This window comes from Capronia epimyces (genome assembly GCF_000585565.1).
Source record: "Capronia epimyces CBS 606.96 chromosome Unknown aczIQ-supercont1.1, whole genome shotgun sequence".
Lineage (NCBI taxonomy): Eukaryota > Fungi > Ascomycota > Eurotiomycetes > Chaetothyriales > Herpotrichiellaceae > Capronia > Capronia epimyces.
The window spans coordinates 2,793,974-2,807,784 of record NW_006912904.1 but is presented as its reverse complement, the minus strand read 5'-3'; the positions used below and the strand labels follow the sequence as shown (position 1 = coordinate 2,807,784).

Here is a 13,811-nt window from a genome sequence, read left to right as displayed (position 1 = left end):
TGAGAGAGATCCTGTACACCGTCCACGCCGTGCAATACCCTCCAAGACTCTGTACACCCTCCACGCCGTGCAGCGGCCCTTCAACATGTCATGCCATGTACATGACAGCCTCGAGTTGCACAGGGAGGCGAGCAAAGCCATGAGAGCAAGCTCTGAAAGGAGACTTACCCCCTCAGCACTGCTCGAGGACTAACTAGTACGTACAGGTACAGGCCATGCTGGCTCAGTTCATGACCAGCCCACCATCCACCACCAGTTGCTGGCCCGTGACTCCGCCGGCCCACGGACTGGCGAAGAACAGTACAGCACCGGCGAGGTCGTCGGGGGTGGTGACCTTCCTCAGCGGCGTGACGGCCTTGATCTGGTCAAACACTGCCGCGGGAGTGCTTGCGCTGGCATCCGTGCCATCCAGCAGTCCTCCCGCGACCAGGTTGACGGTGATGCCTTTGGGACCGAGATCTGCCGCACACGTCCTCGTGAACGCCAACAAGGCGCCCTTGGCCGCCGTGTAGTCGTGGTATGGCACCACAGGGTTCTGGAACAAGTTGGACCCGATGTTGATGATCCGGCCGAACCGCGCCTTCTCGAACCCCGCCAGAGCAGCCTGCGTCGTGTTCAGCGTCGCCCGAAGAAACCCCTGCAATTGCGAATCAAAGTCCGACCACGTCAACTCGGCCACTTTGGGCCGGGCGTCGCCGTTGAACGCAAATCCACCGACGATGGCATTGTTCACCACCGTAGTGATCGGTCTGTGGAAGTGCGCTTCGGCTGCCGCGAACAGTGCTTCGACCTCGTCGCGGTTGGTGACATCGGCGCGGAAGGGGAACGCCTCGAGCTCCTTGGCAAGGCCGGATATCTTCTCAGGCTCGGATTGGAAATAGTTCAGCACAACTTGTGCCCCTTCGCCGCGAAACGCTCGCGCAATCGCCAATCCGAGACCCCTGGAGGAACCTGAAGTATGTATCGACGCGTGAGTCTGGGCCGATGTTCATATTGGACTCTGTAGCTGGGGGAGGGCCGCATTCCAATAGGGCTGGTGTTGGTAGACAGAATCATGCCGACACAGGGGGACCTCAGCTGAGACGCAGCACGGTGACTTACTTACCTGTGACGAGAACAATCTGGTCCTGAAGCTTCATTTCCAAGACCTCCCTCTCTCTCACCGACTCGACAAATGTGCAGTAGTACAGTAGTATCAAGCACGAAGTACGGATTACTAGGACGAGTTCCCGGACACTGTATATGCCATGGGTGCTTTAATCACTGAAGTGCCCGCCCTTTACACTGACCTGGTTGTGACTAGGAAGTGTGCCGCCACCACCACAGGCCTATTACCAGGGGTGGTGGGGATGATATGGATTGGCAAATAAAGCTTAGTCATCGATCGCCTCGCTTCACCTGCCCTCTGGTGAGTTCGAAAATTTCACCAATATTTAGCAAATCAGCCAAAAATTGCTTGAAAATCATGCGTTAGCCAATGTCTGACAATGGCCAACACTTTGCCCGGCTGGCGCAATGGTAGCGCGTAAGTTCACACGAAGTCTACTTGATTGAATCAAGTTAACCCTTTCTATAGGCCAGACTTCTATGTTCGTACGCTACGAAATACTGAAATCTGGAGGTTGCGGGTTCGAGTCCCGCGCTGGGTGATTGTTTCTCCGATCCGATATATCCTTACTTTTTTTCTTTTTTTCGGTGGTTTACCTAAATGTTTTTAAGCCACTATATACTTGGTGACTTCCTGGAATATGCCTCAACGGTGAGAAATCAAAATCAGTGAAGAAAAAGAGAACAGCTGGTAGCTTCGCCCGGCTAATGTGCAAGGATGGAATGTGAGCAAGGTGAGGTTAGCATGAATATAGGGGAGGGAAGATGAGTGGTCGTAAGGCAGCACCGCGTCAAACAGAAGCCACCAACCAAGTTGGTTCTGTTGGCTTCAAGTTTTCCACGAGTCAGTCTGTTCTGCAGTGACCTGTTCTTTTTTTCGTTGGGGCTGCACGGTCTTTCTGATTTCAGCCCGACGGAGACGGGAGAGGAAGTACATTTACATGTGCTAGCAGACCATTGGCGAGAATGGCCAATGGGAGGCGCGGCGAGTTCTTGCTGTTGGACCGCTAAGCAACCGGTGAGGCTAAGGGCTCAGGGTCCTGTGCTGCCTTGCTATGAGCCTTGGGGCCAATTCACGCTCGCGCTGTCGCCCTGCTGTCTTTGAGGCTGGGCAGACAGACCACTCGAAAGACTCGTACAGGAAAGGTCGACAGGGAAGGGTCTCATTGTTTGGGCAGCCGTACATTTTGTACTGCATTGCAGAGGCTATTTGGAAAGTGTCGCCGTGGCCATTGGCAATTGGGCGTTAAACGAGGCGGATTCTGGCTGGGCCGTTCGAAGGTGCTTTTGGTCGGGAGGGACGCGTTCATCGCAGGTTATATTCATGACCGTTCCTCTCCTCTTCAAACATCGACGCTGTTCAATGCATAGTGTCATGGCTCCCGTTATGGACGACATTGAACAGACCTGGCAAGCCATCTGCAGGCAGGATGAGGAGAAGACCAACTTCATCAAAGTAACCCAACCGAGCCTCATGCAAAGCAGGCCTAGGATTGCTGATGAACTGGCCAGGAGCTTATGCACCGTCTAAAGGAGTCGAATGACGACAAGCAGAAGGTCCAAAGGGAGCTCGAAATGTCGCAGTATACATGCCAAAAGCAGATTGAGGACTTGAACAACGCGTGGCAACAAGTGGACGGCCTCCAAAAGTCGATGGTAGGAACACATTGTGCTCGAGGGAAGGGGAACTCTTCTGACACCCACAGAATTGTGATCCTTTTGTGCTCGTCCTGGTTGACGGCGACATTACCATGGTGAGGTTGCTGACCATCTAAGTATGCCCGGGACACTCAGACATTGGCAGTTTTCGGATGATTATGTGCGTCGAGGCTCTGTGGGAGGCCATGATGCTGCCCGCGATTTGAGAAAGGCCGTTTATGAATATTTCAAAACCAAAACTGGCTTTCATCTCGACACTAAGATCGTCATCCATGTGTTTGCCAACATTGCCGGTCTGAGCAAGATTTATCAAGAAGCGAGGATACTCCCCGATCCCGTGGTGCTCCGCCAATTCTTGCAAGGCTTCAACAAACAGCATGCACTATGCCATTTCATAGACGCAGGGGACGACAAAGAGGCAGCCGACAATAAGGTCAAAGGTGATTGCACCAAGTCTTCGTGCCAAACATGAACATGGCTAACCAGTGCAGAGGAAATGGAGTTATTCTATAACAATACGCATTGCAAACATATCATGTTTGCAGGGTCAGGCGACAATAGCTATGCTGTCTTCCTGAGGCAGTATAGCCTGACCGATCAGATATGTTCAAGAGTGATTCTGGTTGAATCGATCCCCTACGCTAGCAAGATGGAAAGTCTGGCCAGCAAGTTCGAGCGAACTTGTCTCCCAAATCTGTTCCGCGAGACTAAGATCGAGGCAAGAAGAGTATCTCGAGACGAAACCGGGGTCAAGAACTCACCACCACCGAGTTACGCGTCCACCGTTAAACAGTCGAACCAGCCTCGAGCTGAGCTGGTGTCGGTCTCTCCCACGGCATCAGTAGCTGGCAGTAGCCTGGAGCGGGCAGAGAAAAAGAAGATATTCCAGAACAGCCAGGGTCAAAGAGTTGACCAGGCCGTCAAAGCGGAAAGAGCCATCGTGACCAGCCTGAAGCCGAGGAAGCTTTGCAACCGCCACTTCCTGACACGGTGCAATTACAGTCCATGCCTCCACAGCCATGAAGGTAAGCTGGCTCCAGCTCAACTCGATGCTCTTCGTTTCATCGCACGGTTGAGTCCCTGCCAGACTCTCTATTGTGAAGATCCGGATTGCGTGTCAGGCCACCGGTGCATGCAGGGTTCACACTGTGATCGAAGAGGGTCGAACTGCTGGTTCAGCGAGGAAATGCATAACGTTGATGTCAAGATAACTGGGTTTATAACTGTCTGAGCCGAGACTGATCTTGACAATCGGCAGTGCCAAATGGGTCGATGTTCTGGCCTTCCGCCTTATTGCGGAGAGATCTGGATGGGGGAGAATGGGAACGGCCCATTGATACAGAACCGTTGGAACAATGCCAGCATAGGAGCACAATGAGAGGACCAATCCTGGTCGACGTTGAGATTAAAGGGAAATCGAAATGGCACTGCGTCGTGACAGTGACTGCTAGTACTACTACGGAGTAGTGGTACCTTAGTGGTAGTAGTGCCACAAACACGCCAAGACCGGGTATTGCTTGGCGTGTTTCCCTTGCCAAACAGTGCTATTAATATATCCATCCAAGAAAGCAGACACGCTTCACGCCATCACTTCTTCTTTGACCTCTTGCTACACCCACAACTTTCCCCTACGACTGGCCACTCATTCCAAGATGGCGTCTCTCAAGACGCGTGTGGAGGAATTGAAGCGAGGCGATGCGGTTAAGAATGCTCTTCTCGATGTCAGACACCTACCGATCGCTGTCAACCAATACTGACCTTCCCCTTAGGAGCTAGTGGCACAGGTTGAACGACTTGCACAGGAACGCGATGCCGCCCAAGGCGAGCTGGGTATGGCTCAGGATACCGCTCGGACCTATTACCAGAGGATGGTTCAGGCTGAGTCAGAGAAGTCTCACATGCAGACATCCATGGTGACCCAACGAGGCGTTGCTCCCGTCCATTTCGCCGGCTGACCCCTCGCAGGATTGCGATAGATTCGTACTTGTCCTGATAGACGGGGACGGAATGCCGGTAAGGCGGGTGATGCCAGACTCGATGAAATCGCCTGGCAAGATCGGAATGGCCAGTGGTTGCTGACACTTGTAGTTTCTTGACGAATTCGTCTCGAGAGGTCTGGAAGGCGGCGAAGATGCTGGTAAACATCTCCGCACCGCCGTCTTGGACTACTACAAAACACATGCCAAATATCATGCTGACGATCGAATCGTAATGCGGATCTATGCAAACTCGAAAGGGCTGGGCAGGACCTACAAAGCAGCCAAAATCATCCCTGATGAGGCCGTCTTTGATCAGTTCATGATCGGCTTCAACAGGAGCCATCCTCTCTCCGACTTCGTTGATGCAGGTCATCACAAAGAAGCTGCGGACTCCAAACTGAAAGGTGTGTCCGCATCACAAGTGAAGTTGGGCTGATTTGACAGTGGCCAAGCAAACTTCGAACTCTACTATCGAAACCACCATTGCCAGCATATCATGTTCGGCGGCTCTGCCGACAACAGCTATGCCGGCTTTCTGAGTCCGCTCTCGCTTCCAAATTCCATCAACGACCGCATCACACTACTCGAGGGTCCACCTTTTCCTTATGACCTGAGAAAAGTTGCTCAAGGTTTCCGCCAGACAGCCTTTAGGGGAATTTTCAGGACAGTGAAGATCCAGACCATACCCAACGGCGTGCCGCTCGTCGGATCCAAGAGACCTGCTACCGACGTCCTCACATCCATGAGAGAACGGCCAACCCCGCAAGCCAAATCTGCAGTCATCACGCCTCCTAAGCCGCAACTTGGTCAGCAACCACAGCAACCACCGACAAGCGTCTTCACTCCGCCATCATATATCTACCAGAACCAGTACGGCCAGAGGTTGGATGTGCCACTCAACATCGACAAAGAATATATGAAGGAGCTGTACAGCAAAAACACTCGGCTTTGCAACAACTACTATCTGAAGGGTCATTGCCCGTTTGGCGATAAATGCGAATGGGATCACAGCCAGCATCTCACTCAGCGACAACTCGATACATTCAGACACAAGGCCAGAACATCCAGCTGCCGGAATCCGTTCTGCCAGGACCCTGCCTGTTGCCTCGGCCATATGTGTCCTCGGGGAGCCTCTTGCGATATCTCTTTGTGTAAATTTCTTCCTGAAATGCACAACATCGATTGCCGGGAGGTCTACCAATACAACCCTGAGAAGGGGGAAAGAAAGAGAGTCTTGATGCCGGGCTAGGAAGCGCAACAACAAGACCCACTCTATTATGAAGCCAACGAAATGACTATACGGACAGATTACGCCTCCACCTGCCACTGATTGAGCGACAGTTTCTCTCCCACGCCAAAATCCAGGTTTTATCAATGCCAGCCAGTTCGACCCTCTAGCGCATCACTGGAATCTGATCACTCACGATAGGTCATCCGGAGGTTGTGACATCCCTGCACTGACCGAAGCTGAACCTTCGTACCACCATCGCCTAACGAACCTGATCCGTTGTTTCCGGCACCGGGTGTCGGGTCTCCCTTGTGTTTCATGCGACCTTTGAATACCCCCTTTGCGTTGTATCCCTTCCCAAAGTTTGTTGACATGGTTGGAATCAGAGTCCCAGCCACCAACCCCTGGATGAGTGGTCTTCCACCATCATCTCTTGCGCATTGCTTCCCATGCATCGCTGCAGTAGCAGATGAGTCCTGCATTCAAGGATGAACAGGTCAAGTCATACTGGCCAACCGATTTGTTATAGCAAAAAAAAGCTGGTTTAAAACATTTCTCCTTTTGCTCGTGCCTGACTCGTTCAACACCATCTCGTCCATACTAGGCGGTGTAGACTGGTTTGTCGCCCAGTTTTAGTGCGACAATGTCTTTGAGCGGTTGCAGAACACTGTCCAAGGCTTCGGGAAATTCGCACGTCTAGGCAGATCCAGAGTGGTAGACCCAGTTGGGCACATGGGGCAAAAGCTTCCCTACATGCAGTTGTCCATGCATCAACAGTGCCATGCTTCCTTTCCGGGTTATGACGTTCGAGAGCTTCACGGGCCGAGGGTTTCAACTGAGGTCTAATGGACCTGGTTGCCATTGCAGTGGCTGCGCTATTGTCTCGGGTCACTCCCTCACAATAGCCATACTCTTTCTCAGCTCCCTTGCTCTTTGCTTGCTCTGTAGTTCCAGTCGTTCAATCGCATACTGCAATCTTTCTTTCTTCTGCTGAAGGCGTTTCATCTCCAATATCTTGGAATCAGGGACTCCAGCATGCTGCATTGACTTTGTGTTCTGGAAAGAAGTACCTCCTCCACCTCCACCTCCACCAAAGCTTGAATTCCTTCGATTGGTGTTCAGGCGCCCTTCCAACAATTCAGAACGCGCTTTTAAGCTTTCTTCTCTCCTCGCCAGTTGGTTGACATGATTCTCTGCAACGGACAACAACTGATTGATTGCCGGGACAATCTCATCAACAAGAGATTGCTGCGCCTCTCGCAGCATGGGCTCGGGAAGCAACTCGAAATGTTGCTGGGTTTGGAGGACCTTGCATAAGCGAGGGAAGTCGGATACCCCTTCGTCAAGAATAGAGATGCTTGAATCTAGCAATGAGAGGGAAGACCGTAGCGACGAGACGGCATGACCCAGAGATGCCATCTTGGGAGTCAGCCGCAGGTTCAGGCGTCGACACCGACAATGTTCATCTTCATCGGCGGTGGTATCGATAAACAAATGACCAGACGCGCCATGAAGTGGCCGCCCGATCAAACAGACCAAATATGCCAAGATAACCCCCAATTCGGTCTAAGGAAATCAAAGCTTCAAGAACATCCGGAGCTTCACCTTGACGACAAAGCTCTCACGCAACCACAGTTCTCGCAGCTACACACCCATCAAAATGCCTGGTTTCATTCCCAAGAAGTTTCCTGGCAAGATTGGTCAGTCCAACCTGGATTTCGCCCTATCCGGAGCACATAGCTAACCCTGGCGCAGCCGAGCCTTTGGTGCCTTTCTTCGCCGCTGGTCTCATCGTCGTGTACGCGATCAACGCCGGTGCCAATGCCATGATTGCCTGTAAGTAGCGCGTGCAGGAGTGGCTTCCGCCAATCCATACCGAATGCTGTACCTCTCGGCAAGTCCACTGACAATGCGGTGAACAGCGGACGAATACAAGAATGACCCCCGAAATCCCAACGCAAAGCCCGACTCAAAACCCGCGCACTAAAGTACGAGCAAAACACGGTCGCCAGAAATGGAAGGAATCCTGCAGCGAGCCACGCTGAGCTCTGCTTGAGCCGAGTGTACATACTTCACAAGCATAGACATTGGTGGAAATGGAATCAAGTGCGAAAAGCCAGAGTTGTGCACCGATCATGTTCATTGTTCTTGAGTGAAACCGTCAATCTGTTCTGGTACCGGAAAAGAGCCTTCGTCTAATGATGGAGAGTGCAAAGAGAGCGGCGGGTGCTTCGGCCGGATTTATTTTCGGGTGCGAGGTCGCCAACAATGTATGGATATAGCACGCAACCTCCATCCCGTTCACAAAAATCTGCTCTCGCAAGCCTACCCGCATCTTCCTCTCCTTGCAGTTCAGCCGGACGAAGCTACCAGCTGTTCTCTTCACTGATCTGATTTCTCACCAATGAGGCATGGAAATGTAGTCGTCTATATGCCGGTGTCTTCCTCAATGAAGATTTGCGGAATGCTGAAGACCTACTTGCCTGCTCCTTACCTAAGGGTGGGCGCCCTGGAACTAATGGCGGTTTATGTGACACCAACTCCGCCAGGACAAAGGAAATCACTAGGTATAATGGAGGTGTAATCTGCTAAAGGTGAAGCAAGTACAAGTGCTCTATAGCCCCTTCAGAGCACATGTTCGTGGTATAACCCCTACACAAAAGTCTTGCATATAGCACCACACAGAGGGATTTTCACTGGCAAAGAGATCATACGTCCTGTACTCTATACTGTGCCCCGGACGCCAACGCTGTATTCATACCTCCTGTAAAGTTTATAATGGCGGAACGAGCACTACAAAGCACTTTACGCTGCTTTTGCTCGCAGATGCACCCGCCCCCTGCCAAGTGGTAGGAACCTCGGCGGTAAGGCTAGAGCAGCATCATTCTCATCCCAAAGCGGGACCGATCTGGGGCGGTACTACTTTTTGGCAAGTGTCGAGATGGATGGTCTTCAAGCCTGAAATCAAAGTCGTCGTTACCTCTACCTGATCTACTCGACACCCCAGACGCCGTGATCGCGAATCAAGGATCACGGCCAACATCCTTGCTCGACATGATCTTACGGTAACAAGGTGAGGCGCAGAATGGCGCCGCCTCCACCGTCCACCCCTGGTACCTCGAGTACTACCTCAAGCACCACCTCAAGTACCACCTCGACACCAATCCCTTCTCCAGCACCATCCTCGATCCCGCCGCCGGTCCCTGTCGAGACCCATCCGAACCGTGGGAAGCCTCAAGTGAACCGACTTGGACCAGACCCCAGCCGTCTTGCTCCCGAAGATGCGTACAAGTCCTTTTCACCACCGCGACTACGGCCACTTCCTGAGATCAATGGCTCTGCAGCTGCGTCAGCTGCAGCCGCAGCCCTTCGACCTGCGGTTGCATCCTTGCGAGCACCCCCCGCGATCCCGCCCGTTGCGGCGCGACTAGCCGAAGAAAGGAGACGAGCGGCCAGTAGGAGACGCAAACAGCCACATGTCTGGAAAAAGCTCCTTTGGATCAAGCAGCACGGCTTCCCTGACAACTACACCGACACTGAAACCTTTCTGGATCACCTGCAAAGAAATCCAAGACTGCAACCGTATGACTTCTGGCCTCTAGTCGCCGACTCCACGGTCATTGTGCAGCACGTCTGCTCTGTGGCCATTTTTGTTTGCGCTTATGCAGGCATCTACCAAGACCGACTGTCCCCAGTCGCAGTGGTGACGTGTGGTACGATTGCTACCGTCGCAGGCTGGCTAGTGTGGGATCATTGGATGGGACAGGAAGAAGCGGAAGAGATGGCAGCGTTTGTGAAGGGCAACAGGTTGTCGGTCGATGTGGACGATGGCTCAAGCACGACTTCGTCCGGGTCTGCCAAACTCGCTATGAACGGACATGCGAATACAAATGGGCACGCCAATGGCAGTTTAGGTGGCCGCGGAGTCGGGCTCAAACTATCCACCACCAATCTTGCTGTTAAGGACCACGAGGCAAAGCCTGCGGGAAAGCATGGGCAATCCTTGTCAAAGTCGTCCCTTCAGTCAATATCGCCAATCGACCCTCTGGGCGATTTTGCCCTTCCTGACCTTCGGTCGACAACATCTCGCCCGCAACTGCCACAGACCCCAAGCATGATTCCTTCTCCCCCGGCCTTACCAGCTTTCGTATCTCCTCGCAATCAAGCTCGGCTTAAAACTCTGAAGTCGGCTTGTCTCATTTATTTTGCGCTGCTGGGCCTTTCGCCGATCCTGAAATCTCTAACCAGATCCACATCATCAGACTCGATTTGGGCTCTAGCCACCTGGCTGTTAATCATCAACATATTTTTCTTCGACTATGGTGGCCTCTATGTACCGACAAGATCTTCAAAGACAATCGCGCCATCGGAAATCACCCACAGCACTCTAGCTGAACCATCTCTGCTGCACTCGCATCACTCGGTCCGGGCTCCTCCATTTCCCTCTTCTCTATCAACGAATGCCGCCTTAATGGCTAGCACTGTGTTGGCCTCTCGCCTGCTAACGACCACCGCCGTCTTCAGCCTCACCTTGTTCTCCATCCAGGTGTTTGGTCTATTTCCGGTATTTCGGCGCCATCTGCGCCACAGATCATTGAAGCTCCATCTGCTTCTCACGTTTGGGCTTGTCACAATGTCCACGTGTGGGTTGGGATTGATCTTGTCGAAATCATATACTCACACATATGGCAACTGCGGGTTCTGCATGGGTTGGATCTGGCATGTGATATTACGGAGTACAGTCGGGTTTGTGGTAGGAGGGTTCAGCACGGCATTCGTGATGGGAGGATGTTCGTGGTGGTTGATCGGTTTGCAACGGTATAAAAACGTGGTGATCGGGCCCTGGGATCCAGCCAAACCGGTTCTAGCAGGCGGTGCGTACGGCAGAAGCAGAGCGGGGACAGACTAATCCAGTGAGTCGATCTCGGTATGGCTCGACTCTACCTGGTCATCTTCATCCTTCTCTTCGCACTTCTCCTTGATTACTCTGTAATTGCTGTATCTCAGTGGGCAATAATCTTGCCACCTCTGTATCCCGGAAGGGCGTGCGGCACACTCCGGTCCGGCATCGGAACTGGGGGTAGGTGGGAGGAGTTCTTGTCTCGGAGATAGACGGTGAACGAGAGCGTGGAGTTGAGGGTCTCACTTTCGAGACGCTATTTGAGCGGCACTTCTAAGCAATTGGAGACAAGGGATAGAATGCGGTGATATGAGTCGCTCACGGCCATCTCGAGAAAGTGGAGGAGGGGGAGGCAGAAGAGGAGCGAGCCAGGCAGAAAAAGAGGCACCCTGCGGGGTTGAAGTCGACGTCGTCCCTCGGATCAGGGCTATGATCACGGTATATTATTATAACACAATCTCCTCGTAGCTGTGTGCCGGCTCCCGTGTGTCCTATTCCCCTCCCCTCTGGCTTCTTCAATTACGTCCTCTCCGTCGTAGCCGTCCAACTCCTGTGCTCACGATAACACAACGCTTCACGCTTCACGCTGTCCGCTTCACATCACTCGAGATGGCGCCCACTCTCCCCTTTGAACTGAAAGACCCCGACCTGCTCCACCAGGACTCGTACGTCGACGGCCAATGGGTGGGGTCAAAGAGCGGCAAGCGGTTCGAGGTGATCGACCCGGGCACGGACAAGGCGTGGGCGTCGTGTCCAGACAACGCAGTCGAGGACGTTGACGCGGCGATCCAGTCGTCTCAGCGGGCGTTTAAGGAATACAGCATCCTGAACCCACGGAAACGGGCCCAGCTGCTGCTCAAATGGCACGAGCTGATCACCGAGGCCAAGGAGGACCTGGCGAAGATCCTGACCTACGAGACGGGCAAGCCGCTGGCTGAGGCGCTCGGGGAGCTGGACTACTCTCTGGGATTCACGTGGTGGTTCGCAGGCGAGGCTGAGCGCATTTCCGGGTCAATCGCGGTGCCGTCGGCGCCCAACAGGCGCACCTTTGTCATCAAGCAGCCCATCGGGGTCGCGGTAGCCCTGGTGCCGTGGAACTTCCCGATTGCCATGATCCTGCGCAAGGCGGGCGCGGCGTTCGCAGCCGGCTGCACCATGGTGGTCAAGCCGAGCCCGGAGACACCGCTGACATGCTTGTCGCTGGCACATCTGGCGACCAAGGCCGGCTTCGCGCCGGGCGTGTTCAACGTGCTGACCACGAGCCTTGCCAACACACCGTCGCTGAGCGAAGCCATGATCTTGCATCCTCACGTCAAGAAGGTCACCTTTACCGGGTCGACGCGCGTGGGCAAGCTCGTGGCCGGGCTATGCGCCCAAGGTCTGAAGAAATGCACGCTCGAGCTGGGTGGCAACTGCCCGTTCATTATCTTCGACGACGCCGACCTCGACCAGGCGCTCACGCAGTTCATGGCTCTGAAATGGCGCCATGCCGGCCAGGCCTGCATCACCGCCAACCGAGTGTACGTGCAGGCCGGGGTGTACGAAAAGTTCACCCAGCTGCTGGTGGCCAAGACCAAGAGCCTCAAGGTTGGCCACGGCGCCGCCAATGGCACCACCATGGGTCCCGTGACCACGCCGCGTGGCCTTGCCAAAGCCGAAGAACAGGCTGCCGACGCGCTGAAGCACGGCGCCAAACTCGCCCTCGGCACGGGCAAGGCCTACAAGAACAGCACGGCCGCCGAGGGCGCGGGTGACGGCAAGGGCGTCGGCGGATACTTCATGGACCCGACCATCCTGACGGACATGACGCCTGAGATGCTGCTGAGCCGCGAGGAGACCTTCGCCCCCGTCGCCGGCATCTTCAAGTTCGAGACCGAGGAAGAGGCCGTGCGCTTGGCCAACAACACCTCCATGGGTCTGGCCAGCTACGCCTTCACCAAGAACGTCGACCGGTTGTGGCGCATGTTTGAAAATCTGGAGGCCGGCATGATTGGACTGGTGAGTGAACCTCCCCCCATCTTATCCCCCATCGGATTCCCCAAACACTGTACGGATAGTAGTAATGCGATCAATGAGACTCGACTGCTAACCTTTGATTGATTGCGCTGTGCAGAACACCGGAAACTCCTCCGCCGCAGAGTCCCCCTTCGGCGGCATTAAGGAGAGCGGCTACGGTAAGGAATCCGGCAAGGACGTCGCCGTCAACGAATACCTCATTTCCAAGACGGGCACCTTCACCATTGACGGTCAATATTGAGCGGACTTGACGCTGTGAGACGAACCAGCCTCACACTCACACTGGCCGGCCGTTTGCGAGGTGCGAGGCACGAGGCACGACGTCAACTCGGTGCGCCCTGAATGTTCAGTCTTGCGACTACTAGGTATCTACTGTGCTGTACCGTACTGTACTTACTGTATGCATGTTCTTTCGGCAAGGGACAAGCAATATCGATCCACGGAACCCAATAGGTCCCTAAGGGATAGGGATAGGGATTCAGAAAAAGGGAATTACGAAACCATATCAGCATCGAGCCAGAGACCAGAGATTATCACGATCATCTCCGCCAGGGTTGAGAATTCATAGGAAAATAATATAACCAAACCAGCGGACTGCAGCAAGACTTAGGTTGTTTAAGTATACGGAGTACGTGCTATCACATCATCCAAACTGTTCACTGTTCACTGTTCACTGTTACAGGTCCTAAGGCCTGTGATTGAATTTTGCAACCCCAAAGGTTAACAGTTATTGTCATTGTTATTGTTATTGCCTCGTACAGTACTTCCATTGGCAGGAGCCAGAAGGCCCTCTAATACACATACACCACGACCGCCGCAAAAAGGACGAAGTAACTACCTTAATTCACGAGTGAATTAGCCACTTGGTGTGTAGGTACATATGACCATCACATGTGATATGTCTCGTGAATTAGGCGCTTGG

At 53.5% G+C, this 13,811-nt stretch overlaps 7 protein-coding genes across 7 annotated transcripts; 5 read left to right on the top strand and 2 right to left on the bottom strand.

Moving 5' to 3' along the window:
- Positions 1-223: 223 nt before the first annotated feature.
- Positions 224-1,139, bottom strand: A1O3_01031 (3-oxoacyl-[acyl-carrier protein] reductase; the record flags this gene model as incomplete). The annotated part of the gene is made up of 2 exons (XM_007731179.1): positions 224-951; positions 1,106-1,139. 2 exons carry the CDS (start codon positions 1,137-1,139, stop codon positions 224-226), a joined length of 762 nt encoding a protein of 253 aa, XP_007729369.1.
- Positions 1,140-2,682: 1,543 nt separating this feature from the next.
- A1O3_01029 (uncharacterized protein) lies at positions 2,683-3,997 on the top strand (the record flags this gene model as incomplete). The annotated part of the gene is made up of 4 exons (XM_007731178.1): positions 2,683-2,763; positions 2,814-2,861; positions 2,912-3,206; positions 3,258-3,997. The coding sequence occupies 4 exons, from the start codon at positions 2,683-2,685 to the stop codon at positions 3,995-3,997; spliced, it is 1,164 nt and encodes a 387-aa protein (XP_007729368.1).
- A 421-nt stretch (positions 3,998-4,418) lies between these two features.
- Positions 4,419-5,994, top strand: A1O3_01028 (uncharacterized protein; the record flags this gene model as incomplete). Its single annotated transcript, XM_007731177.1, has 5 exons — positions 4,419-4,487; positions 4,536-4,679; positions 4,732-4,779; positions 4,855-5,149; positions 5,198-5,994. 5 exons carry the CDS (start codon positions 4,419-4,421, stop codon positions 5,992-5,994), a joined length of 1,353 nt encoding a protein of 450 aa, XP_007729367.1.
- An 867-nt stretch (positions 5,995-6,861) lies between these two features.
- A1O3_01027 (uncharacterized protein) lies at positions 6,862-7,392 on the bottom strand (the record flags this gene model as incomplete). The annotated part of the gene is made up of 1 exon (XM_007731176.1): positions 6,862-7,392. The coding sequence occupies one exon, from the start codon at positions 7,390-7,392 to the stop codon at positions 6,862-6,864; it is 531 nt and encodes a 176-aa protein (XP_007729366.1).
- A 241-nt stretch (positions 7,393-7,633) lies between these two features.
- On the top strand, positions 7,634-7,960 carry A1O3_01026 (F-type H+-transporting ATPase subunit J; the record flags this gene model as incomplete). The annotated part of the gene is made up of 3 exons (XM_007731175.1): positions 7,634-7,673; positions 7,729-7,809; positions 7,896-7,960. The coding sequence occupies 3 exons, from the start codon at positions 7,634-7,636 to the stop codon at positions 7,958-7,960; spliced, it is 186 nt and encodes a 61-aa protein (XP_007729365.1).
- Positions 7,961-9,058: 1,098 nt separating this feature from the next.
- Positions 9,059-10,882, top strand: A1O3_01025 (uncharacterized protein; the record flags this gene model as incomplete). Its single annotated transcript, XM_007731174.1, has 1 exon — positions 9,059-10,882. The coding sequence occupies one exon, from the start codon at positions 9,059-9,061 to the stop codon at positions 10,880-10,882; it is 1,824 nt and encodes a 607-aa protein (XP_007729364.1).
- A 600-nt stretch (positions 10,883-11,482) lies between these two features.
- A1O3_01024 (succinate-semialdehyde dehydrogenase) lies at positions 11,483-13,130 on the top strand (the record flags this gene model as incomplete). The annotated part of the gene is made up of 2 exons (XM_007731173.1): positions 11,483-12,871; positions 12,987-13,130. 2 exons carry the CDS (start codon positions 11,483-11,485, stop codon positions 13,128-13,130), a joined length of 1,533 nt encoding a protein of 510 aa, XP_007729363.1.
- Positions 13,131-13,811: the final 681 nt, after the last annotated feature.